This window comes from Podarcis liolepis (assembly GCF_965112155.1).
Source record: "Podarcis liolepis genome assembly, chromosome: 1".
In the NCBI taxonomy this organism is placed as follows: domain Eukaryota; kingdom Metazoa; phylum Chordata; class Lepidosauria; order Squamata; family Lacertidae; genus Podarcis; species Podarcis liolepis.
In genome coordinates, this window is record NC_139554.1 from 103,208,321 (window position 1) to 103,235,176 (window position 26,856).

Genomic DNA, 26,856 nt, shown 5'->3' on the forward strand with positions numbered 1-26,856 from the left:
TCATTTACTTTCTAAACCATTTGAGAGCGAGTGAAGAATCATCTGAAAATGTCTGTCCACAAATAACAGTAGTTAAGGAGCTATTTGCAAGAGTTTAGGAATTTGTTGGAAGGTAATTCATAAGAAGCCTTTCCCCTAAATTGGTGGCTTTTAATAGGGGTGTCCATATTGTTATATTCAATGAATGTAGACTTCGAGGACTGTGTACAGAAATAGTTGAGCTGTTCACTCGTACAATTTTTTACATGCAGCATTCCACAAGAGCATATTTTGTGTACCTGCAACAGTTGAGCTATAAGAGCTCGTACCTGCGCTCAGTGCAATGTGTGGACAAGCTTGTTCTGTTTCAAGAAACTCTGGGTTCTTAGTGAGAAGGTCAGTAATGATGAGCTACCTTCCCTGAACAACAGCTTGTCCACTGCTACTGCTGTTCCTCTGCAATCCTGGAGAGGATTGGGAATGTTCCAGGATATATTCTCAGTTAATTAAGGACAACAAAAAATGGTTTCTGAAGTCTGGGCAGCATTCTACATCAACTGACTGTGCACATGAACTGGGGAGGAAGCACACTGCAGAGTGCACAGTTGTATTCAAGTGCAGATAGCTGCCACAGTTTCCCCATATATATATATGTGTGTGTGTGTGTGTGTGTGTGTGTGTGTGTGTGTGTGTATATATATATATATATATATATATATATATATATATATAATACAGAGCATGGGTTGTGCTCTTAACACACTGACATGAAAACTAGTGAATGCTTCAGGAATTGCCACCAATGTTATATAGAGGGAAGTGTAAATGTTTGACTAAATTCCCCACTTTCATGTATTTTGGACAACTCAAGCTTTTTCTTGAAGCCAGGACATTCTCAGAACAAATTCCCAAACAGAACTTTGCATAAGGAAGAAAGGGGAGGTCTCACAAATCCACAAGGTTTTAATGTTCTTTTTTAAAAATAAAAATAAAAATAGAAGCAGTGCCTTGAACACTTAGGATTGTGCCAAGAATATAGGCTCTAGCAAGAGACTTGTGAAATTGGTAGCAGCGTAGGAGAGCCGCTGAAAATCCATCTTACATGGCTACTTAGGACATTAGCTTTCTTAACGTGTCTCATCATGGGCGTGTCGTATGATGCAGCCCCATGGCCCCTCATGCGTCCTTTGATGTATTCTGCCTACAAAGCGTAGCAAGATAGCAAGATTAGAATGGCAAACCTCCAAGATGGACAAAGCAAGAAGCTGAGGTAGAAGAGCCGGTGATATTCCCGTCTTTGTGGGGGGGGGGCAGGGAGTCTCGTGGGAAACAGCATGGGTCAGAAATGCACCAAGTGAAGTCGGTCAAAGTTTGGCAGAGAAGAAAGAGGCATACGCTAGCACCAAAACACAAAAAGTTAACACATTGTTTGAAGCACTTTTTTTGAAAACATGCCTGAGGGGAAAGTCCCAGTGCTGCTACCCTCACTATAGAAATATATAACAGCACAAACATTAAAATGTCTGCCAAAGAAAATTGATAAGGGAATAACTGGAGAAAAGACAATAAAAATAAAACATTTTGCCTCCAAGTATACAGCAAATGACCAAACATTTATGGCATGTTTTTTTAACACAAAAATTGTTTCAGGTCATTGGTATGGGAGCCCGGTGCCTTCCATATGTTGTTGGACTCCAGTTCCTATCACCCGCAGCCAGCATGGGCAATGGTCAGAGGAGATGGGAAGAGTTGGCCAGAAAATATTAACCACCCTGATCTCAAATAAATGATCTCTAAAGCTGCTTTATCTGTAAAGTCAACATTACATCAAAATGATTGCAAAAGAAAATGTGTGCCATATGGTTATAAGTTGAAGCAGCCACCTGTTCATACCTGGCTTGTAAGTTTGGACACCTCCTTGGCAAGTTCAATATCTGGACGTCCAAGCATGCTGACTCCCAGACCAGCTTCTCCACGAGCTTTGGCTTTATATTCAATCTAAGACAAATATATGAAATGTCAAGGGGTTAAAAAAACAAAAACAACCCCCCCCCTCTGGCTTCTACATACTGAAATGAAACTATTTATATGCATGCTGTCATATTGCCACAAGTTACTGAACAGTTACACTGATAAAGTACTTACATCACTGACTAAATGGGAGACTTGGGTGGCTTTCTTAATATCAGGGCGATCCGCCACACTAGTGTAATGGAGCTTGGATTTGGCATCCTTTTTGTATTGGATCTAGGTGAACACAAGGATAAAGAGAAGCAGTTACTGTTGTGTTTTCTTTTTAAGGAAAGAACAAGATCCTCTTGATGATAATGTTTTCAACAGAGCTATTGTTGATGCCCACCACCCATGCGAAAACTGCATACGCTTCACTGTAATGAAACAAAGTCTGCATGGAAAAGCTACAGCCACCCATGTATACGTGTGTTTCTCCTATGGCCCACGGCTTCGAAAGGATTATTCCTCAGATTGCCCATCCAGGGTTTTAATGACATAACTGGAGGAATAACTTACAGTGCTCTGATTCTTTGCAACTTCCATGGCGTGTTTCACATCAGGAGGCTCCAGCATGATTGAATAGTCTGACTTGCCTTTCTCCTTGTGGAATTTCTTTTTGTAATTTGTCTATTTCGGAGCAGAAAAGAGTTGTGTCACACATTCTTCACCTGAGGCTTACTTTGCCGACATTTATAATAAGAAACATAGGTGATGGCTTCTACACTTAAGGAAGACAGGTGCGCGCTCACACATGCACTTGTAGGTTAACTAGCTTTGTTTCCTGATCTGCTGCAAGTTTTCCTCTACGGTCAGAAACTCTCCACATTAAAAAGAGAGAGGGAGAGATTCAAAGGGCAGCTACATAAATGAGAATAAAGTTGACTGTAAGGATTGGTCCCTATGTGGAAAGCCCATCAGTCAAAAACATTTTGCTTACAGCTGTCAACAAACAGATATTGTATTGAATGGGTGTTCCCCTGCTGATTTATGCCTATTCAAGCCAGCAAAGATTTTCGTCAGTCAAACAAAGATCAAGGTGATCTTCAGTGATTGCTCCTTCCTACACCAATCCTATGCTCCTGAGTGCTGGGGAACCCTTTGGAAGAATATAAAAGATGGGACATGTACCCAAAATCATAGAGGGCAAGCACCAAGCAATTACTTAACCTATGTCTCAATTGCTGCATCCATATTCTATTTACAGTTATTTTTAAATGACTAGAAAGAATTGACTGCAATGAACCCAATTCTGCATATGTGTATACACACACACACTTTTGTAGTTCTTCAGCCGCTACCACTGCCACTCATTTCTATCACACTCTTTAATTTGTAAAGCGTTTCAAAACCTTTGCTCTATGTTCATAATTAAGTCCCTTACCAACAATTCATTCAAACAGGCATGGATCGTGCAAACTCATATCAGAAGAAACAATTTCCAGATTTGACAGCCTACAGAAATATACTTGAAGGCATTCTCTCTCTTTTTCAACGTGCTAAGCTTCCATCTACATACGTTTTCAGAAACTGTTCAACCACGTTATTAAACTTATGCTGATATTTAACTATGTGAGCTGACAGGCTGGTGTAAGTAACATCAGCCCCGGTGAACAGGGAGCAGCACCCTTTTAGTAAGCCATAATTAGTGTGAAGTATAATTTATAGCGGAGCAACAACAGTTTCCATCACCAAGTAAACAAAACAAATGCAAGCGTCAACTCAACCGGTGATGTGGCTATAGTAATGCAAAAGCAGTTTACCTCACTGACATTCTTGGTTACGTTTTTGACATGAACAGTGTCTCGTGTTTCTGACAATTTTGTAAAGGAGCCATGTGGCAGGTGCTTCTTAACATGTTCTTTGTATTTGTTCTGACGATGAAGAGAAACAACGGTTATTGAAGTAATATATATTAAATAAGGAATAAATGCTGAAAGCTGGAGAATTACATACATACATATATAAATAATAAATTACCTCAGACACAAGAGCGCTAACAGTCTTTGCAAGAAGGATCTGAGGAGTATCTGGAACTGGGTGGATAATTCCCCTTTCCTTGTTATGCTTCTCTTTATATTTTAACTGGGATATGAAATGGAAAGGTATTAGTTTCAAGCAGTGTATAATAAACAGGGCTACACAAATGGGCTCGCCGCTGATCAGCATGTGTTTTATTCTGGTGTCAGTCTCCATCCTTCTCTGGACTACAGAAAGGCAAGAGCTAGCTCAAATTTTGCATTAACTATTGGAGAGCTTTGAAGGACTCTGTTCTAAAGTCAAAACCTACTCTGGGGAAATTTCTGCCCTTCTTCCAGTATGAGAGAAGAGTGGGGGATTTCCTGACATTGTACTGAGACCTGGTGATGTTCAGTGTGGCAGAGACAACTCTATGCCCTTCAACCAGTTTGGAGAGGGGGCACTGGATGGCTTTAACAATGCAATTGTGCTGGGCCCTGGAGATGTCTGAAGTACATCCACAACCCAGAAAGGCACTAGTAAGAAGACAGTGACTTGGGCTGGTTACAAAGGCTACAGGAAATTTGAGGACCCCTGTAAATCATGGTAGGTATTTCTTTCCTTACCACTATTACCAGAACTGAACCTGACATTAAAAGGTGTTTTTGTTATCCAATGCTGAAAATGTTTCTCAGTGTGATTGGCTTGCCACACCTATTTAGAAAAGTACAATCATTTGCTAAGGTTTACATGCTGATCTGAGTGTCCAAGACTTAAAAAGGGGTGGGGAAGCTTCCATTAAAAGGATTTTAGAATACTCACATCACTTGACAAGATTGCATTCTGCAAAGCCAACACTGTGTTTTTGTCATCTGTTACGGATAGCTTGCATCCTCTATAGTACTCTCGGTCATATTTGTAATCATACTACAAAGAAACAGGAGGAAAAAAGTGTCAGAAGTGCAGCCTGTGGCCCCAGAGGTATGCCTTGCTATGTCAGGAAATAAAGTGGGTGCATGTGGTTTTAGTTTCCTTACATCACTCTGTTGCAAAGATGATTTGGCAGCTTGGATGAAGTCCGGTCTGTCCACAGTCCAGTGCCAGTGAGCCTTGGCAGCTTCATATTTCTTCTTGTAATCCAGCTGTTCAAAGAGAAATAGATAAACAATGTAAACATAGACTCAAGCCATTCTTGTAAAAGGGTCACCATAAAACAAGAGTGAAAAGGATTTTTTTATTATTCCTAAAAATAAATACGTAACTAAATGTTTGGTGGTGCAGACGCAAACTTCCAAGTCTAGGAATTCTGGCACTCCCCATAAAGTTTCACTTTCCCTTAGCCATTTATGTTGGCCATCCAAGGCTGAGCAGTTGATAAATCTCCTATTTTTACCAGTAGGCAGGGAATGCAACCCCCCACCACAATATATAATAATGAGTGGGCTATGTTTGCCATGGCTTGCGGACTGTACAAGGCTGCAGGCAAACAGGTCTGTCACTTTCTACTTTTCCATCCATATCTGCCTTTTTCTCGCTCTTCTACAGAATTTTAGCTCTGCTTGTGCTGCTGTGGAACAAGCATGGGGAAAGGCATAGCCTTAAAAGGAAAAAGACAAAAGATTAGCCAGGTAGTGGGTTTTATGTTTGGAATGACCACATTTTTTTAGCTGTCAGGAATACAGCATGTTAAAAAGGATGGTTTGTTCATATATGACTCTTTCAGGAAGCTAGAACCTGGGAATTTGCACCACCTACAATTTGTACTCTGCCCAAAGGGATGGGGGTGGACATTTCTCTATCCCACACATGTCTAAAGTTGGCATGAGATGCACTGCCTCATCCGATCTGGCTAGGAGTTTCCGTAAGCGTATGGAAATTAGGCACCGAAAGAGGCCTCAGCTGAGTGGGACCTGGGAGCCCTACTCCCTCAGTTTCCTTTGTAAGGCTTAGTCACCGGCAACAATAGCACTGGACTCACATTGCTGTTTACTTTGTAGGCCTGCTTGGCAGCTTTGATATGAACGGAATCCGGTACAACGTTGCAGTGAGACTTATTCTGTTGATAGACTTCTTTGTATTTCAGCTGTCGAAAGAACAAGAAGGTTAACGTTGCACACCTCTTTACACGGCTAAACAGAAATCACCCCAGGGAAAATTGTGTTAATCTGCCATGGTAGGTCCAAGGAGGAACTGAATTTAGCAAACATCTGAGCAGTGGAGCCCCATTTGCCCTAAGAGAACAACCTCCACTGCATCAAAGTATCCTCCTCAACCAGCAGCCTCCAGCACCACCTTCCACACTGTTCCAGAAGTTTCCCCCCAGCCCACCAGAATTGCATGAGGGTTGTGTTAGGAGCTGCAGGAGAGAAACAGGGATTTGGCAAATGTCACTTCCAATCTTCTGCCAAATGGGAGAGTCTGCTCCTGCTGGTGGAAGCAAAGTCTAGTACCAACCCATAATACGTAAGCCTACGGGCCTTTCTCTTAATCCCCATAAAAAGGTAAGCAATCTGAGTGGTACATCATGTGTAAATATGAGAAAATTCATTAATTCATTAATAAATTCATTCATTCATTCTCCTACCATGAATCTATTGTTTCAACAAGTATTGGCTTATAGCAAATAACCATACTTATAAACACTGCTATGAAATGTGAGCTATGTTGAAAATAAATAATTATATTTTAAATAGTCTAAGGCTTAGCTTTTATAGTGATGCAAACAAAATCTAATATATATCATCTTACAGACTAATGAGCAAAAAATGAATTTGGAACTTTGCTAGACACAGTTTATATAGAACGATTGGTCTCACCTGAAGTGTAGATTTGCGAGTAGGGATGCTGGAGCCCATGAGCTGAGTCTTGTCCTATCCCATTGGCCCCAGCATCCTGCGAGGTAAAGGATATTGTTTACTTACATCGCTTACTCTGTCCTTGACCTTCCGTACGTGGAGTAACATGGGAGTATCATGGATTGTGGTATATCCCTTTGGCTTGGCCTTGTTATATTCCAGTTTGTAGAGGATCTGGCAGCAAGAAAGGGCCAAGTTAAGTACAAGCAGTCATTAGAAACAGCATTTTAATTTCTTTTTTTAAAAATACCCAAAGTGAACAGATATGTATACAGTGGTAGCTCGGGTTACATACGTTTCAGGTTACAGACTCTGCTAACCCAGAAATAATACCTCAGGTTAAGAACTTTGCTTCAGGATGAGAACAAAAATCGTGCTCCTGTGCCGCGGCGGTAGCTGGAGGCCCCACAGGCTAAAGTGGTGCTTCAGGTTAAGAACAGTTTCAGGTTAAGAACGGACCTCCGGAATGAATTAAGTACTTAACCCGAGGTACCACTGTACAACAATATGCATTGTTGTAGTTTACCTTAGACTACCTGAAGGAACTGGAGAAGGCCTGCTCCATCCTCTTTCCCATTCACTCCCATGGGTTTTCCACTGATGTGCTGAATAGGACTGGATTGGAGGATATATCTCCCCAGTCAGAACCTTACCCACCCAGTGCACTGTCCCAGCCTCCAAGCTGGTCCTACTTGTGGATTTCACAACTGGTTGGTGAGGATGCTGGACTGTGATGGGCCTTTTGACCAGATCCGGCGGGCTTCTTCTTACATTCTTCTATCCTTAACCCACCCTCCATGTGCATGAGGAAGCACACAGTTCCTCCCCATCTCCTAGTGAGCTGTCTCCTACCTGTAAATGTGGGGAGGGGATGTCCAAATGCTGCCCAGGTACACACAGTCTTGCCCAGGTGAAAAACTGCATGCTTGATTACTGCACTAAAGTAGGAAATCAGCTAGGCAGTTTTCACCTTCATGATCTGAGCACTCTCTACACAGGCAGCATTGGGATGTTCTGCTTTGGCAGGTGGAAGTGGTAGAGGGAGGGATGATGTGCTAAGCGTTTAGGGTCATAATCATGGCTATCAGGCTTGGACTGCAACCCTTCCAACCATTGGCACTTATCTTATCTGGACCTGCTTTTTACTCAAAAGTCTGCATGAGCGCATCCTCCTGGTAAGCTTTCCACTTTCCTAACGTATGCTTTGAAGTGCAGGAAGAGCAATGGAGAAAGCATGGTACATTGTTTCTTACACTAAGTATGTAACCTCTCACATGTGGGTGTGCTATTTGTGCCCAGCCAGTGGCTTCCTATCTACAATGGAGAGAAGGCAGATTGTGGGTGGAAACACGGGTTGGGTGGTGTAGGAGGATGCTGGCTAGTATGAGGAAGACGCCAGGCTCAATCCCTCCATAGGTAAAAGTAAAGGGACCCCTGACCATTAGGTCCAGTCGTGGCCGACTCTGGGATTGCGGCGCTCATCTTGCTTTATTGGCCAAGGGAACCGGCATACAGCTTCCAGGTCATGTGGCCAGCATGACTAAGCCGCTTCTGGCGAACCAGAGCTGCACACGGAAACCCTGTTTACCTTTCCGCCGGAGTGGTACCTATTTATCTACTTGCACTTGGACGTGCTTTCGAACTGCTAGGTTGGCAGGAGCAGGGACCGAGCAATGGGAGCTCACCCCGTCGTGGGGATTAGAACCGCTGACCTTCTGATCGACAAGCCCTAGGCTCTGTGGTTTAACCCACAGCGCCACCCGCGTCCCTCCCCCCCCCATAGGTAATTGACCAATCTTTGGGTTAGTCACTGTTTCTCAGCCTAACCTACCTTACAGGGTTCTTGGGATAAATTAGACAAAGCCAATTTTGCCACTCTGTGCAACTTGGAAGAAGAGTTGGATGGGTGTGGAACTGTCCCATCTACCCCCAGCCACACAATGCATCCGTCTTCCATAACACGGTGCATCCCAGATGTTGTCAGACTGCAACTCCCATTGACCTCAGCCAGCATGGCCAATAGTGAGAGATGATGGGAGTTGTAGTCCAGCAGCTTCTGGAGGGCACCAGGCTGGGGGAGATTGCACTAAGCAGTTGGTGGTTGCTGGAGTTCCCAAGCTCACTCATTTGCCTGAGCATTTTTAGGCAGACAGTCCTTGTTTCTGTTTCCCTCAGCTTCACAGTTCCCAACACCAGCCCTGATCCCAAACTGGCAAGCTGTGTTTCTCTTACTGTCCTCTTCCTCTCCCATCCCGTCAGTCTGAAGAAAAACCCTGGCTATCCCCATCGTTGTCACACAAAGATTAGTCCATACTGTTCCCTCCCCCCCCCATTGGTCATGACAATTTCCACACTTACATCACTGATTTGCTTGTTGACTTTCGTCGTCCTCAGGTGTTCCGGAGTATCCACGATCGAGGTAAACTTGTCCTTCTGCTTTTCATACAGCTGTTTGTATTTGTACTGTGGAATTTTTTTTTAAAACAGCAGCAGTAAATGGTGGGGAATGACAGCAAATCAACAACAACACCCCACCACAAATGCACATTTTAAGAAGAGTCCTAGCCTTAGCCTGCCTGTTCCAGCAGCTGTCATAGAAGTCAACCGAAACTGTGTACGTGGGGGGAGCCAAGCCCACACGATGGAAATGCCGGAGTTAAGCTTGCTTTTGGTTACGCTGACTTCTAAACAGGTCAAGTGTGGGGCAGTGGCTGGAGGACTAGATTTGGACATGGGAGCTTGTATCTAAACACTCTTCAGCTATGTGGTTCCAGGGTTGGCCTTTGGCAAGTCATCATCTTATCCCACAGACTTGATGCGAGGATAAAAATGGGATAATCCTTTGCATCATCCTTCCCTGGGCCGGAAGCAAACACAACCAATAAAGGAACTAAACTAGCAGGGTTTGCGGCTAGTGGATAAAACCCCAAACTCTATGATCGCACTAAGAAATCAAAGGAGCCACTGAGCCGAATAAGAGGAGTGGGTGAGTAAGCATTTAAAAAATGGGTTTAAGAAGGGTCCCCCCCCCTCAGTCAAGCCCACAAAGTCTACTGCAGGGGTAGGCAAACTAAGGCCCGGGGACCAGATCCAGCCCAATCGCCTTCTAAATCCGACCCGTGGATGGTCCAGGAATCAGCGTGTTTTTACATGAGTAGAATGTGTCCTTTTATTTAAAACGTATCTCTGGGTTATTTGTGGGGCCTGCCTGGTGTTTTTACATGAGTAGAATGTGTGCTTTTATTTCAAATGCATCTCTGGGTTATTTGTGGGGCATAGGAATTTGTTCATTATTTTTTCCAAAATATACTCCAGCCCCCCACATGGTCTGAGGGGCAGTGGACCAGCCCCTGGCTAAAAAAGGTTGCTGACCCCTGGTCTACTGAGATGAAGGAGGTTCTACCAGTTTATGACTGTGGATGGCAGCCCTGTAGAGACTCTGGTAAAGTTTACTGAGTTGATTTGTACCTTTGGCTAGTCTCTTCATACAACAGTAAGATAGCTTTGGTTAACCATGCACCCAATCGACATTTAAATTGTAGCATGGGGGTGGGGAGGCTTTGCAATGTAAAACTGTTACTGGTGATTATGCCGATGACTTAAAATATATGAAGTAATGCAATGAAATGTATTCATGGGTGAATGGAGAAGTGGGCGTTTCTCTGCAGAACATTCTGTGCAGCTGAAAATCTTGGTCTAGCTTATAGAAAAATTGGCAAGCCTTAGCAGTTGTCTAAAAACGATGCAAAAAAACCCAACCCCCTTTTTAAAACGTTGCTTCATTTTCACCGCATGCAAATACAGAGCATGCAAGACAACACAGAGCATGCATAAAAGAGGGGGAAGAAATGCACAGACAAGGAATCGCAACACATACAAAATAATGGCAAGAATGCTCTAAGCAGGGCTTGGTGATAGTAAGAAGACATTTGCATAGGTTGGATACAGAGAACCCAGTCTGTAATATAGTTAATCTGGTGTATTTTGCTTGAAGGAGGCTGGCACTCCAAACCTAACCATAGCTCCATGCAAATAAATTTCATTTATTTCAATGCAAGTTACTTTTAAGTGAATGTACTTAAGAACACAGCCTGGCACCCTGAACTTTCCTTTTGCTTGGAAGATCAAGAGGGCTGTCTGGCTGCAGATCAAGAGGGTTCTCCTGCCCAACAGAATTTTGCCATTTTATGTCCAAATACTTGCATCTTAATTTGATTGTGAATCCCAACCTCTGGAGTTTGAATACTGGTATTGGAGCACCTGGTATTGGAGCTTTTCATGAATCCACATGGTAACTTACATCCAATTTTGTAAGAAGAAGCCTACAATCCTATGCACACTTACCTGGCTCTCCTGAATTGTGTTGTACAATGCTGTCAGCATATCTGGTCGCAGAATTTCATTACATCCATGTTGCAGGAACAACTTGGCACTAGCCTTATATTTTTTCTGTGCATGCAAACAGCAATGAAGCACAAAAAAGACTTATGAAGACAAAGAACTACAAAAAAAGCTCTAGATCCCAGAAAAATGAGATTTAGGCCTTTGGGATACTTGTGTATTCTCAGAACTGCACCAATGCACAGCATTCACCAGGGGCAACAGAATCAAAAGACACAGAACTGAATTTTTAAAATGGAAAACGAGAGTATTACGGTGCCATCATTACGCAATAATCTGGTTTCCACACCATTTTCCTTGTAGCACATTTTTGCCTTTGAGCTAAATGGCGCAGAGTTCCTTTCTAGGTTATCTTTGCAACTCGACTGACATTTGGTGGAGTGATTTTGACAGTACATTGGTGCATAGTTTATGAGATCACAAAGTATGAATAGGCTCACTCAAAAAGCTGCTGTGCTGTTTTGGGTGGCAAAGTACAGATAGGCTCACTCAAAAAGCTGTTGTGCTGTTTTGAGTGGCAAAGTATAGATAGTTCCAGATACAAACAGAGGGGAAACCTTTGTCAATATCATAGGCAAAACCTATGACATCTTTGACTGCAGGCATTTCAGGCAGGTAAAGAAGTGGTCATCCAAGAGTGACAATAGCCAGATTCTGGGTGTTCTGGCCAGCTCTGTCACAGTACCTGACTGCTTAGTTCGCCTCCCAATTTGGCCAGCAAGGTTCTAGGGTCATCCACCACAAGGGAATACTTATCCTTCTTCTTCTCATAATCAGATTTGTACAATTTCTGTTCACATCGAACAGTAGCAAAGTGAAAAAGTGGAGGCACAAAGATACATTGAGATCAATGCAAAAACCCTTCAGCTACCCATTAAACAAATCCACCCACTTAAAGAGTAACACCATAAAAAGGAGAACGGATATAGGCAATGGAAAACACAGACCTACAATAGCTTTTACAGAGCAATACTGTGCAAGTATTACTGAAAAGTAAAACTTGCTGGTGGATCTTACTCCTAAGTAATCATGTAAAGGGTTGCAGCCTTAAATGTACAACACTAAAAGCCCTTTAAATCCTGCACTGCCATCCTCCATTTAGTTCTAGTTCTAACTCTATGCATTTATCACTTGCATAAATTTAGTATAAAATATATGCACATGCTATACTATAGTTCTGCATATAGTCTAGATTGGGACCTAGCTACTATTTATCATTCTTTATGTCTAAAGTCAATGGATAAAACAAACACCATTAGATGTACTGTTGGATAAGTGTTAAATGGTTCTTGTTCTTGTATTTGTATTAAAAAAACAATAAAAAGAAAGAAAGAAAGAAAGAAAGAAAGAAAGAAAGAAAGAAAGAAAGAAAGAAAGAAAGAAAAGATGAAAGAAAGAAAGAAAGAAAGAAAGAAAGAAAGAAAGAAAGAAAGAAAGAAAGAAAGAAAGAGTACTATGTGTAAAGACCACAATCTAGGTAAAAGGTTATGGTTAGGTAAAGGACCCCTGGACAGTTAAGTCCAGCAAAGGTGACTATGGGGTTGTGGCGCTCATCTCACATTCAGGCTGAGAGAGCCAGCGCTTTTCCACAGACAGCTTTCTGGGTCGTGTGGCCAGCATGACTAAACCACTTCTGGCACAACGGGGCACCGTAATGGAAACCAGAGGCTTTACTCAGAAATATATCCCATTTAATGGAATTTGCAGTCCTAAATTCTCTTTCTTATTTTGTCTAACAAATTTAAATAGAATTGCAATGCAGAAGCCTATAGTTCTACTTACCTCATTCACCAGCTGAGTAGCATACTTAAAATGCCTATTAATTGGACTGTCAGCAACATACTTGAACTTGGACTTTATCTTCTCAAATGACTCCTTGTATTTACACTAGAGGGACATAAAAGACATTTTTTTTCCTAAAAAAACCAACAACCAACTAATCACTATATGGATGTGGTAAAAACACAAAAAGCATACATTAAAAAAAATCAATCAGGTGTAAAGGTGTGAGAGAAACATTGCAGTTACTTCATGTAATTATCATGTCAGTAAGTGTGATATTTACTGATTTGCTGCTGTAACTGCATCTGTTTATCTGACAGCGCCAATCTGTATGGCGCTGCAAAATTGGAATATGATACAGTGTTCCAAAAACCTGCTAAAGCTCATTATGTTGATAATTACATAAACAGTGCAATCCTATGCAGATTTGCTCAGAACTAATATTCAGTGGAGATCACTCCTAGGTAAGAGAGCATAGGATTGCAGCAGAGAACAGTTCAGACTTAGTAGAGGATAGACTCAATTACCAGGGAAATGACACCATCCCTTATTTATAAAAGGATACGCTGATGTGTAAATAGCACCTCCAAAAATAGATGGCACAGTGGGTTTTTCACAGTGCTTTTTTTGTTTTTAAAACGAGGTGCCAGCAATCATATCTTGTTATGCATATACTTTGTTTAAAGTAATGTGTGATCTTGCACTGTTGCCCTTTGCTTCAGTGAAGCCTCAGTAGATATTCCCAGATAGCTGGGCACTTTATATGTTATCATACCAATGATCTTTCACCTTTGCAGTTATTGGGCAGTTCAGTCAAGCTGTGCATGCTTAGGTTGGCTGTGGAGAGTTAAAACCAATGACAAATCTTGTTTGTTCTGAGCAGAGAACTGCTTTATAAACATGGTCAACAAAAGAGGTTTAAAGACTGTCTCAAGGCAAATCTAAAAAAAAGTAGTATAAACACTGACAACTGGGAAACACTGGCCTGCGAGCGCTCCAGTTGGAGAACAGCCTTTACCAAAGGTGTCGTGGGCTTTGAAGACACTTGAACTCAGGATGCAAGGGAGAAACGTGCTAAGAGGAAGGCACGCTTGGCAAATCCACACCGTGATCAACTCCCACCCGAGAACCAATGCCCCCACTGTGGAAGGACGTGTGGGTCCAGAATTGGCCTCCACAGTCACTTACGGACTCATTGTTAAAACCGTGTTTATGGAAGACAATCTTACACAGCTATGAGTGATCGCCAAAGAAAGAAGAAGAAACATGGTCTCAAACTTCTTGTCTGTATTTGCGTGCATCCATCCCTACATGCAGTGCCTCACCTCAAATAAATATAAAATTGAGTGTATGTGTGCAGAGCAAGTTGGAGAATAGACAGAGAGAAATCACCCTCTTTAAGCTACCAGGCAATATAGAACCACACATACCGGACTGTACAGCGTCTTATTCTTTTCTGCAAGAAGAAGATCAGGAGTATCCCATGCATAACAGCCAATGCCTCTGAGCCACGTTAAATCTTCCTTATATTTAAACTGTAAAAGCAAAATAACAAGAGCAAGGTTTACCACAACATGAGACAATTACAGGAGAGCACAAAAAACTGTTATTTATATCTCAAAGCCAGCAGAAAAATCTCAGGCATGGGATCATGTGGATACTTGGGATCGTAATGATCTAAGTATACAAACTTGGAGGTAAGAACAATGGCTGTCACTAGAATAAAGTTCAAGGTAAATATGCTTAAGGGTTGAGTTGACAAAATGACAACTTCAATCCACATAGTCCTATTAGGATCAATCTGACTTTTTGCTGCTCTGATGGAACAAGATAAAATCACAAGTATGTGCTGTTTCTAATTGATTGCAAATGTGGGCATTTCTGTCAATAGCAATAGATTTGACTGAATTAACTTCCCTACAAATTAAATTGGGGGAGGTGGTGATAGTACACATGGGCCGTGTTTATTGTTATTGTTTCAACCCTTATGGCCATAGGTATCAATGGGTATTCTCAGCTAGATAAATGTAAGGCTAGATCAGTTTTTAAATATTTGCATTTTGGAGAGCAATGGCCTTTAAAAGCTGTAACAACAACATAAAGACTCCCCCCCCAAAAAAAAACACCAAGAAAGATCATGGGGTTTTTATGCTTGCTTGTTTGTTTCTGCAGCAGCTGCTCACACCTCCCATTGAAAAAGAAAAGCTACCTCTAAGAGTTAGTGGCTGAATATGGACAAGGGAGGCAGCAGAACTTCTCTTTGTGCAAGTGAAACATGCCTTCTGCTTGAGCAAAGGGGCTCTTTAGATTCCCACCCAATCCCCCTTTCAACATATCTGCTGTTAAACAAGGAAAACTGAATTGCTGTTAGCTGCTCCTCATTATGTGGCTTAGATATTCTTGATAGAAGTGAAGTTTAAATTCAGAATTCAGTTTAACGATCCAGGAGAGCCTGTCTCCAAAAGGCAGAAAACTATTAATTTTTTCATTTTTAATCATTTTTTCAATGCATTTTGCTCCCCTCAAGTAACACATTGCAGCCTATTGTTTTGGAAGGCTGTCAGCATGCAATACCCAAGTATCGAAGTTGATCCACACTCACATCACTGACTGCATCGGTGACAGCACGGTGGTGGAAATGGTCTGGTCGATCTGGGATAGACCTCCAGATTCCTAATTGACTCATGTAGTTTTCTTTGTATTTCACCTACAAAAAAAAGCATTTAATTTTTAAAATAAGCAACACACTAATTGCCAAATATTACAGGGTTGACATCAGTGACGGTGCAATCCTATACATGCGTACTCAGAGAAGCAACTCCTATTGTGTTATTTATCTGTTAAACTTCTATCCTGCCCTTCTCCTGAAGGAGCTTCAAGGAGGCAATGGGACTTGCTTTCTAATATTCAGTGGAACTTGCTTCCCAGTAAGTGGATTTAGAATGTCCTGGCACAGCTACGCTACTTTATAGAGACAACAGAGCTTAGCGCATGTAGGAATTTCTGGCCAGTCCATGTAACACATGGGGAAACAGTCAGAAGAGGTGGAAGTATGACAAAAGCTCAGGTGGAGAATGGGGCCAGAGAACAAAGTATAAGGGAAACAAATGCTATAAAACATAAAAAGAGGCAGGGTGGGCCAGAATTAGCTGAGGCTTTGTGTTAGGAGGACCAGGTGTCAAGTAGACTATAAGGCCTGATAGGACAGGGGTTGGACCTGAGGTCACCCCTGCTTTCTCTCTGAAAGGAATCACATCCACCAGAGGCATGACCAGGGGTACTTACATTATATAGGAAAAGGGGAGGTAAAGGAGTCTGAAGTAGTGGGGAGAGAGAATAACCAGTGTCCCATAATATATATAAATAAGGTACATCTATTGTATTTTACAGTTATCAAAAGCAGCACATTTACTCAGGAATATGCATATATATCCAATATACTTACTTTGCTGATATCATCAGTGACCTTGCGGTGATACACAATATCCAAGGCATCTTTCACTGTGTGGTATTTACCCTTGGCTTTCTCAAATGTTTCTTTGTAGCGCAGCTGATAAAAACAAAATAAAACAAAAAAGTATGAAGGCATCAGTTTTAAAATGTAGCAAACATTATTTTCACATTTTCCTCAGAGGTTGTAATAAACAGGTAGAAAAAGCAGACCATTATGCATATTATAAACAGCCAAGCAATCCTAGCTTACTCCATGGTGCTCCTTGTAAATGTACATCCTACTCCCCATTTAAGTATAGCTTTCATTTATTTAACTTTCTATTATAACCCGAGTTTTGCATATTCTCCTGTCTATTTCAAGACAAGAGTCCAGATCAAGAAACCATATTATCTAACTCCCCCCCCCTCCTCAATTTCTTCATTCTTCTTCTGCTGCCAACACAATTATATTCAAAAGTATCCATGTGGACAGAAAGGGTTGCATCCAACTGAAACATGGTCAGAGCAGACCCACTGGAACATGACTAAAGTCCATTGGTTTTAGTGAGTCTACTCTGAGTATGTTTTAGCTGGATAAAACCCAAGAAGCCAGATTCAACTAGCCTAGTGCAAGGACTCCCACCAGTTCAATGGGGCGTTCCCCCTCCCCTTGCATGCCCCCCACCTTTCCTAAATCTGCCTTGGAACATCGAGAGAACCCACAGCCTAGCGCCCAGGAGGAGGAGAGAAGAGACTGAACAAATTAGTACGATGTTGATCTTTACCCCAACAATCTTGTGTCAAAACAGATTTATACAGATTTTTTATGTATTATTTGTATTATGCTAGTATATAAGATTTCACAGGCAATGAGAAATAGACTCCATATGAATGTCAGACCAAAGAAACTTGATCTTATGTGCAGTAGGCTCACTCCTCTGTGCCACTGCTTCTCGGGAAGAACTCCATCACAATTGTTATAGAACTATGAATAGTTGTCTAATGGCTGCTGACTCTTTTGATCCCTTTTCCATATTAAAAAAAAAATGCACCATGAGTATATAAGCCATACAGAGCTAGAGAATAACCCAACAAGTAAATGATCTGGAAGAATTCTCACTGGTTTCAGGTTCAGTTCACAGACCTTGCCTGAACATTACTCTACATTCATATCTAGACCACATAAAAAACCCCAAACCATTCCATTTTCATCGGATACTTACATCACTGGCATTCAAGTAGGCCTTCTTAGCTCTAATCAGGATTGGTGTGTCAGCGACAGTTACATACTTGTGCTTCAGTTTCTCATATTGGGATTTGTATTTATTCTAAATTAAGCAGGGGGAAATGGAAGAAAAAAATAAGTACACCAAGGTGCTCACGTGATACAACATTAACCGCATGCAAGTGGGCTCTTAAAAAGACACTCGGATGTATGAGTTAACTAAAATAAATTTATTCATCATGCCAACGATTTGTTTTTCCTTCCAATAAAGTCTGCTAGAGGCCTGCGGCTGGTATATTCACTGGCAAATTGCAAAGCATACCACCCTAATCTGCAGACAATCTATCTGCCATTTCCATGTGTGCCCTTCCCCCCTCTGTGATGCTTGCCTAAATCAGCCTTCTCCAATGAGGTGCCATCCAGCTGTTTGGGGCTACAGCTCTCATCAGCCCCAGACAGCATGGCCAGCAGTCAAGGATGATGGGAACTGTAATCCAATCAGGGGCAGAGGAAGGGGGGTGCAGTGGGGGCAGTCCACCCTGGGTGTCACCACTGAGGGGGGTGACAAAATGCCCGGCAGCACTCACCGCAGGACCTGCAGTGTGCCCAAGCCACGAGTCTCTCCTGGGAGTGACGTGGTGGCTCTGGGCTGCCCCAAATGGTCTGCCCATTCAGCTGAGTGGGATGAGGCAGGCAGACTCCTCAGAGGCCCCATAGAGCATCCTGCCCCAGCTGGCCCCGCCCCTGGGTGCAGAGCACACACGCTGCCCCAAAGCGCCCAATCGGCTTGCTCCGCCGCTGAATCCAATTACATTTGCCAGATGACCTCTCACTTAAACGCCACCCCCGGATATGAACAGTACAGAAGAAACCAATACCTAAACAGGGAAAAAGTAAACGAATAAAAACAAAGCTAGGTTGTGGCTTAACACGTATGAACAGCAGAATTAATAAAGATTCTGTAAAACAGTTTTGATACACTGCATTGAATGTGTTTGCCACACTCATTGTCTAGTCTAGACTTTAACGGTCTGGAGTGTGCAGTCTGTTTGCCATAGTAATAAAAAGAAGAGAAGGAAAGGTGCTCAAATCTTACCTCACTGACCAAGTCCTTCACATGCTTAGCAAGTTTCAAGGCCGGTGTCTGATCCCCAGCATGGTGATGGGGTCTTTCCTTGGTTGCAAGTTCGACGTACAAGTACTGGAGAAAGAGAAGAACCATAAATTGTCAAATTATGCTCCACACACACGAGGCCTTGGATATAAGCGATTCAGTCCTTCGCTCACTGCTTTTTGCAAACTGAATCAGTATATTCCTGATACAGTATATCCATTCTGACTGGCAGCACCTCTCTGAGGTCTCAAGAAGAAATCCTTTATTGCCCTGTTATCTTTAGACCATTTAATGAACGATGCTGACGAGACCTTCTGCACGCAAGGAATGTGCTCTATCACTGAGCCACAGCCCCTTCAACTTAATTTTTTCCCCAATTAATTTTTATTGATTTTCAAAATTTTAACATCCAATTAATTCAAATTTAACATAAATTTTAAAAGTTTGTTTCCCAGCCCTTCACCCTTGATGCTTCTTCACCCACCCTCCTTGCTGCATTGTATAACAGTATTTTTATCTCTTTCCTAATTAAGACAAATAACATTCCTGGAGGTGGCAGACACCCTGAATAATCTACTAGGTAATGGGGACAATTACAAAGCACAGGAAACCATCTAGGCTATGACAAAGGACAGGAAATGATTTGTAATTGTATCCACACAGTTTCAAAGCACATATTGATGGGAGGAGGAAGAGCTCTGAATATATCCATTTTGATGTGCTGAACAGATTCAACAGTGGTAGTTGGTGCTGCAGTCACATGGCATAAGCTCCAGTAGGAGACGATACAAAATCTGGCAAGTTCTTCATTCCTTATTGGAAATGAAGAACGGCCCTCCAGCTGTTTTGGGACTACAAAACGGCCCTCCAGCTGTTTTGGGACTACAATTCCCATCATCCCTGACCACTGGTCCTGTTAGCTAGGGATGATGGGAGTTGTAGTCCCAAAACAGCAGGAGGGCCACGTTTGGCCACCACTGCCTTATTACTTTGACAACATTAGAAGATTGGAGAACTGTGCCAGAGTTATGTTTTGACGAGGTTTCAATAATATTACAGTTAGTGTTGGGGGAGAAATTCAGTTCAGTTAGTATTTTTAAGTGAAATTAACTAAATCTCGCTTCCTCAAATGGTACACAAAGCCAAAGACAGCTATCCTTTGAAAGCAGCACTTCGCTGAATTTTGCAATGGAGTTTTCCTACCAAATAGTGGGCTGGTTCACACCCAGCGCTAAACTAAACCATGGCTAAGCTCAACACACATAGGCATGCAGATTCCCAGAGTGGAGATTGCAACTGCATCGCTCCTGTTCTGTTCCTGTGCCTGCCGTAAGCCAAGACATAGTTTGGCTCCGCATGCTATTTAAACCCAGGCTCAACGTTGCAAAAACATATGTGTCAAGAGAAATGTGCGCTAAGATACTGACATATTCATGCAAAGGCAAATTGAGGTGGAAATATGCAAAACTGGACTTAAGCTTGGCAATATGAGAAACAGACAGAAACCAAAGCTGACAGATTCGTCCATCCACCCCTAAGTGCAATGGAAGTTTATGAACATATTGATTACCTATCAATATTTACTAATTTGGGTGGAAACATTTGTTAAGGATATGGTGCTATCACAAAGACAGCTTGTATAATGAACGGGCAAGTGCAGATTGCTTTGTATCAGACGCCCCAGAAAATATCTAGAAAGAGTTGTGCATTATTGAATGAGAATTCCACATGTACTATTCAGCTTTATTTCTGTTCAGTAATGGTTCTTACCTTACTCTGTAGTTTTTGCCCTCTTTTGGCCCTGTTGAAATCTGGTGTATCAAGGATAGATGTGTACTTGGTCTTTTGCTCCTTGCCTGCAGCTCTGTACACAAGCTAGAAAGAGAAACAACAATGCGCTTTCGTCTTCCATAGCCAACCTTTACAGCACAAGTATATTAGAAAACAAAGAGAGTTAATAAGCTGACAGTGAGCAGAAGGAAGTCTGATGTGGTTGACTGACAGACTCTGTCCTTACTGCTAACTGAACTGGCATAAGCTTATCACACCCCATTGTCATTTTTACTGAAAGCAGATTATTGAAATTGCTGGATCTAACATAGCCACATCCATTACTTTCTGTGGTTCAACTCTGAGTGAATCCGAGTTGAATATCACCCAATGTGATTAGAAGACTTGACCCTCCACAAGTGCTTTATGACAGCTATTTGAAAAGTCTACAAATCGCTGCATACAAGATATTGTTTCGATAGCTTGGTGTTCTTGTGCGGGTTCCCCACAGGCATCTAGCTGGCCCCTGTGAGAACAGGATGCTGGACTTGATGGGCCATTGGCCTGATCCAGCAAGTTCTTCTTATGTTCTTACATTATGAACTTGGAGCTCCCTGGACATCACTGCTGCTTCTCACTGCCCTATTCCCATCCCAGCAAGTGGCAGCGCTGCTAGTGGGTGCCTGAAGCTCCATACACACACCCTCCACCTCACACAGCTCAGTCAGTAAAGCATGAGACTCTTACTCTCAGGGTTGTGGGTTCAAGCCCCATGTTGAGCAAAAGATTCCTGCATTGCAGGTGGACTAGATGGTCCTTGTGGTTCCTTCCAACTTTGCAGTTCGACTGCAAATCATAATCCTATTATTTTATATGCTGCTGCTGGCTGTAAAACTAGCTCAGCCAAAATATTCTGCATAGCATGAACCTTAACCGTGGTCTCTTGCTAAAGAACATAGAACTTCCATCGTGCTTCTCTTCATCTGCAAGTCTACTTTAGAGCAGCTGCCACAGAAGCACACTTAAAACGATCCAAGCATCCCTTTAAATTCACTTTAAAATGTTTCAGTGCAGAAAGGTTAAAGAACACCAATCTTACATCACTCAAATGGGTCTTCAGCTCCTGAACGGTCCTGTACACGGGAGTGTCCAGAACCACACGATATTTATCTTGTGACTTCTTTGCAGCTTCAGTGTAGACGTAATTAGACTGAAAAAGAAATGTGCTTGTGTCAAAAGAACTCGCAGTCTCCATCAGACAAACAACAAAACTTTGAATCCTAACAAAGAAGATTAATGAAGTCACAGCCCCTTGCTATAACTCCACAAGAATCTCTGGAATGTACAGGTTAACAGTACAATGTAAAACATCACTTTAGTTGCTTTGTAAGTGGGCCATAACAAAACATCCATTCAAACACATTAGGGTGGCTTCTGTAGAAAACATCAGAGCCAAGTCACTAAGCATAGAGCAACAATATCTTAAAATCTGCACCCATACATCCAGTAGCGAACCTTGGGGCCTCAAATTTCAGTGGGAGGCCAAAATTCCACATGCCCCTACTTCTCACCTTCCATTCTACATAATAGCTGTGGCACCCCATGCAACCATACTGATAGCTCTCCCCTAAATCTGCCTCTGATACATCTGCTTCTCTATAGCTGTAAATGGGAGGAAGTGGGGGAGGTGTGCTATGGAAGAGATACTAATCAACACACACATTTGAAACTGTAGCTCATGATTTGGCACACACACTGGTTCTGTTAGTCCAGTTGTACCAGCAGAAACCAACACAGGAATGTAGTTTGCAAGTGGCATGTAGTTTGCAGGTGTTGGATTCACTGATTGCACACACTTGCTACTTGCAAAGGACAATGTCCATGTTCAGACATCATGGCAAGCCTGCTTACTATGCACAACCCAAATCAAGCCGCCTTTGCTCTTGATCACTCCTCCTGGCTTGTGCTAGGAGATAACAAACCATAATTCCAGAGATCATTGTTTTGTTTTGTTCCAATAAAGCACAATCAGTAAGCCAAGAACAAGCCTTGGCTAGAGATCATGGTTTCTTGGGAACAAAACAAACCATAAACCCTGGTTTGAATGTAACAGGAAGCCAGGAATTGTGGAGCAAAGCACAGCAAAGTGGGACTGATTTTGCTCATGCACAGTGTTTATGTCTTGCCGTGATGCGTGAACAGAGTCAGTGATGGGGTGGCACTTTTAGCTACTAATGAACATTATGACAAAGGACTGCTGTGGGATAAAGTGACCCAACACATCTAACTAAGCATAGGGCCTCACTTCCAAGAACAATGTCCACAGCATATCTAATTACCACACATAAACCTTGGTATGGCATTGCCTAGTCTGATCTCATGTCCAGCATAGTACAGTTCACAGTTTATAGTGGGAAAGAACCTCACTTTTAAATATAAAAAGGTATAACTTAAATCAAGTCAAACCAATCAAACCACCAACAAAAAGCAACACTTGAAAATGGCAGTGTTTCACCTCTTGATTATTTGTCAGCAAAAAATCAAGGAGTCGTCCAACAGAGATGGTCATGGAAAAAGAAACATACCCAGAGCTTGCGCAAATGTCGAGCACGGACCATATCAGGAGTATCATAGAGGAAGCAGCCCAGGCCTCTCAGCCACTGCAGATCAGTTTTATATTTAACCTGCCAAACAATGATAAGGATGTAATACCATATCTATTACATAAATAAACCATCATATTATGTGTTATAATCATAGTGTTTTGAATAATTATGCAATAACTAAATAGTTTTAAAAGATGGCAAAGAAAAGATGAAAAAGAATATAGAATGAGTGCATGAGACACACACACACACAGAGAGAGAGAGAGAGAGACAGAGAGAGAGAAAGAAACTAAGTAAGAGTAGGAATTGAGCCACTAATGCTACTAAGTCCAAAAGCTTACATCGCTTGTAATCTCTCCAACGTAACGGTTATGTATTGTCTCCGGTGTATATGGCAAGGAAATCATGTGCCCCTGCATCTTAAAGAAGTCAGTCTTGTAGATCAGCTGAGATACAAAAACAAAGGGGGTGGGTGGAGAATTAGGGTGATTTTTTCCCCCATCACATCAGACATTACTGGAATTTGTCTATTTATTTCTTTTTAAATGTATAAGAGAGGCATACATCACTGATGGATTCCTGGTTCGTTTTCACTTGGCGAATTTCAGGCGTGTCGGGCGTGGTATGAATCTTATCCTTGTTTTTGTGATATACTTCCCTATAGAGCCTCTGTAACAAAAGAGAAGGAGTTCTTGCACATGGTGCTGAAACCAATAAAACAAAACACACCCTGATCTAGAATTCCATGGCCTGCCTACCACTGCTGGGAATCCTGCAGGCAGTACTTCTGCTCACCCGCGCATTCAGTTGGCAGAACATGCTGCTCTGCACCATCAGAGTGAGGCTGGCATTACTCAATGAATGGAGGCCGGCAGAGCTGTGTAGAGGGATATCTCAGCCCAATCCAATCCCCCAGTGCAAAAGAGGTTTGAACCGCAACAGCAATTTCTTGGGAGTAAGCCCCATTGAACTCAGTAGGACTTACTTCTGAGCAGGCATGTGATTGTGCTGCAAAGTCTACCTTCGACAGCGAACATTTGTTTTCTTTCTTGCAAAACAACTTTCTATTTCTTTTGTTGATTCAAGTAAATATGCTCCTTTAATTTGCACTCTGGAGCAAATTGGTTAAGTTTTTGCCTGGTTATGGGATCTTCTCTGTTCACATTGCTTGGCCAGTTTGGCCAGGCTCTAAGATTTCAATGAGAGTGACTAGGATTGCACATTGGACACTGACTACCTGTAACAAGGAAATATACTGACCTCAGTAGGGAGAATACAACTACCATAAGTCTGTATCTCTTTCCACCCAGGCCCAGGTAGTGAATCAGGAAAGTTGGAGCAGCATTGCCCATGAAGAAGGAACCAAAGAGTGCTTCACACTTGATCTCATGGGATCAGTGTAAGTGTGCCCCTTTCATTACATACCCCAATAACAAACATTTATAATAAGAGGAGAGTCATCTTTCAAGCTATATTTACATTTAAGCCATTAACTGTAAAAAACTTACATGCTTATGAAGACATTTTACAGAACATGGGGTCCTGAGTGTCTGACAAAAATCATACCACGGTTTTATAATGAGTTGCATAAGATTCCAACAGTGATCTTATTTATTTATTTTTGCATCGTCAAGTACCATAAATACTTAAATACTATTCACATTACCTCATTGAGAATTTTGTTGACTTTCCTTATGTTTACAAATGGAACAGCTTTGGGTCCAAAATTGTAACCTTTATCCTTGATGTGTTCATAGACTTCCTTGTATTTCAGCTGAAATCATACCAAAAAAATTCAGAAAGATGTGTATTTTAGACACAATAGCTGTTTATAATAGAACCTAAAAATGAAGTCATACCATTTAGCAGAACATGAATATATACTTACATCCATGCTAACTTTTAAGGTATCTAGGATTGTAGTTAAGCCCTCCTGCCCATTTCCCGATACCTCCCCATTCCCTTTCCTTGCCTTATTAACCACAATTTTTGTAACTGATCACGTATCTATTTATTCATGCAACTATATTTATTTGGAGCAGTAGTATGAGTTAAAAAATAATCCACCACTCACATAACTGCCAAGGTATTGGGCATGTTTAGCATGCTTGAAACCAGGGGTATCTGGTGGGAGTTTGTATCCAGTGGGAAGTGCATGCCAGCCAGCTTTTCGGTAGAGACCCTGCCAAAGAAAAGAAAAGAAAAGAAAATTCATTACAATGTTTAAATACTGATTTTGCAATGAAGTGCAACACTATGAATACATTCCCTCACAATTAGGTATTGAGCATTCATTCTCATTTGCTTGGGGGTGGTTATATGATATTGTGTCAAGCGGTGGCTATCCCATACTTCCTGTTGCTTTCCTTTCCACAAAAAGTCTAGGGTGGTGGTTGTTGTTTTAATGGATTTGTTGCACAAGAACACCAATAACTGCTCAACTTGAATTTTCGAGTATGCACTTGAACCCCACCCACAAAGCAGTGAAAATCTGGGGGTAGCTCCAGCCCCAGCACTTACTTCATTCTGTATCCTGTAAGCATGAGTTGCCCGCTCCAAATCCACCGTCTTATCTGTTGGAGTGTATTTCCCTTTGACATTGTGCACATAGTCATGGCGGTAAACGGCCTAAGGAACATAGAAAATGTAAAAGTGGTGCTGAGTGATACAGTAAAAGCTTATGTGCTGAATATGAGCTGGGCATACATCTGGAGAAGGCAAAGTATCAGTAGTAACAGTAACAATATTTTGTACCCTGCCCATCTGACTGGGTTGCCCCAGCCACTCTGGGCAGCTTCCAGCATATATAAGACCATAATAAAACATTACACATTAAAAACTTGAATGCTGGGGTAGAGGTATGGCACCACCCAACCACAGAGGTATTGTGGGGATTAAAGGAGGAAAAGTGAGAGCCAAGTACACCACTTTGAGTTCCTCAGAGAAAAAGGTAAGCCACCAATGCAATAAATAACTAAATAATAAAACCACAAGTAAAATAGGAACCCGCGTACAACCGTAAACTGGATCTGGTGATTAAGGTGGGGCGGGGATGGCTATGAATGCTGACTGAATCTCTGAACAGGATACATAGCCTACTAACTAATTGGCTGATTTGATGTGCATTACTAAGGCACTGCTACTATTGTTAATGAGAGCGTAATTGAAATGGGGGGGTGGGGAGGAACAAATATTACGATGAAGCTGCGGTGAACAGAAATGGAGATCCTTTACCTCACTCAGATTCATGGCGCTCTGGACATTCTGAACATAGAGAGGTGTGTCGGTGACCACGGTGTAGTTGCTTTCCATTTTCTTGGCCTTTGACTTGTATTTCAACTACGAGAAAGAGAGAGAAAGCACCTGAACCTTCCCTTTCTCATTCCCACCACTGACTTTGTCAAATGTCCCACCCATTCAGCAGCTTTTCTTAAGGCACTCCAACCAACCACTCCTCAAATATGCCAGCTATACCTGGCAGCTGCCCTGAAATAAGAAGCCTCTCCTCCAACTTCCCAAGAAGCTGAAGTAAAACTCCAAGAAGAAGAAGAAGCAGCAGCAATAATGATAACAAAAACAATAATATGGCTGCCATGTTGTTTCAGTCTTGCCTTATCATAATCATCATGATCAAACCTTTTATTGGCATCACATACAAACAGCCAAAACAAATCAATACAGAATTACCACTTCCCCAGTGGCACAAAACATTATCAGCTGACT

At 42.0% G+C, this 26,856-nt stretch overlaps 1 protein-coding gene across 50 annotated transcripts in view; it reads right to left on the reverse strand.

The window, feature by feature from the left end:
• NEB (nebulin) overlaps nucleotides 1–26,856 on the reverse strand; it is a 153,718-nt gene that overhangs the window by 31,025 nt on the left and 95,837 nt on the right. For 21 of the 50 annotated variants that reach the window (XM_083492343.1, XM_083492336.1, XM_083492330.1 and 18 more), the window contains exons 108-134: nucleotides 26,368–26,472; nucleotides 25,654–25,761; nucleotides 25,208–25,315; nucleotides 24,800–24,907; nucleotides 23,698–23,802; nucleotides 23,475–23,579; nucleotides 23,113–23,211; nucleotides 21,627–21,737; nucleotides 20,528–20,632; nucleotides 18,740–18,844; nucleotides 17,642–17,746; nucleotides 16,432–16,536; nucleotides 15,589–15,693; nucleotides 14,417–14,521; nucleotides 12,987–13,091; nucleotides 11,890–11,994; nucleotides 9,162–9,266; nucleotides 6,870–6,977; nucleotides 5,927–6,031; nucleotides 4,986–5,090; nucleotides 4,771–4,875; nucleotides 3,970–4,074; nucleotides 3,753–3,863; nucleotides 2,509–2,619; nucleotides 2,125–2,226; nucleotides 1,873–1,977; nucleotides 1,082–1,180 (exon numbers count right to left, since the gene is read on the reverse strand). In XM_083492343.1, the coding sequence (XP_083348469.1) occupies nucleotides 1,082–1,180; nucleotides 1,873–1,977; nucleotides 2,125–2,226; nucleotides 2,509–2,619; nucleotides 3,753–3,863; nucleotides 3,970–4,074; nucleotides 4,771–4,875; nucleotides 4,986–5,090; nucleotides 5,927–6,031; nucleotides 6,870–6,977; nucleotides 9,162–9,266; nucleotides 11,890–11,994; nucleotides 12,987–13,091; nucleotides 14,417–14,521; nucleotides 15,589–15,693; nucleotides 16,432–16,536; nucleotides 17,642–17,746; nucleotides 18,740–18,844; nucleotides 20,528–20,632; nucleotides 21,627–21,737; nucleotides 23,113–23,211; nucleotides 23,475–23,579; nucleotides 23,698–23,802; nucleotides 24,800–24,907; nucleotides 25,208–25,315; nucleotides 25,654–25,761; nucleotides 26,368–26,472 (2,850 nt within the window). Of the gene's footprint in view, nucleotides 1–1,081; nucleotides 1,181–1,872; nucleotides 1,978–2,124; nucleotides 2,227–2,508; nucleotides 2,620–3,752; nucleotides 3,864–3,969; nucleotides 4,075–4,770; nucleotides 4,876–4,985; nucleotides 5,091–5,926; nucleotides 6,032–6,869; nucleotides 6,978–9,161; nucleotides 9,267–11,147; nucleotides 11,253–11,889; nucleotides 11,995–12,986; nucleotides 13,092–14,416; nucleotides 14,522–15,588; nucleotides 15,694–16,431; nucleotides 16,537–17,641; nucleotides 17,747–18,739; nucleotides 18,845–20,527; nucleotides 20,633–21,626; nucleotides 21,738–23,112; nucleotides 23,212–23,474; nucleotides 23,580–23,697; nucleotides 23,803–24,799; nucleotides 24,908–25,207; nucleotides 25,316–25,653; nucleotides 25,762–26,367; nucleotides 26,473–26,856 lie in introns of all 50 variants that reach the window. The other 29 variants (XM_083492341.1, XM_083492333.1, XM_083492327.1 and 26 more) reach the window with 3 other exon arrangements.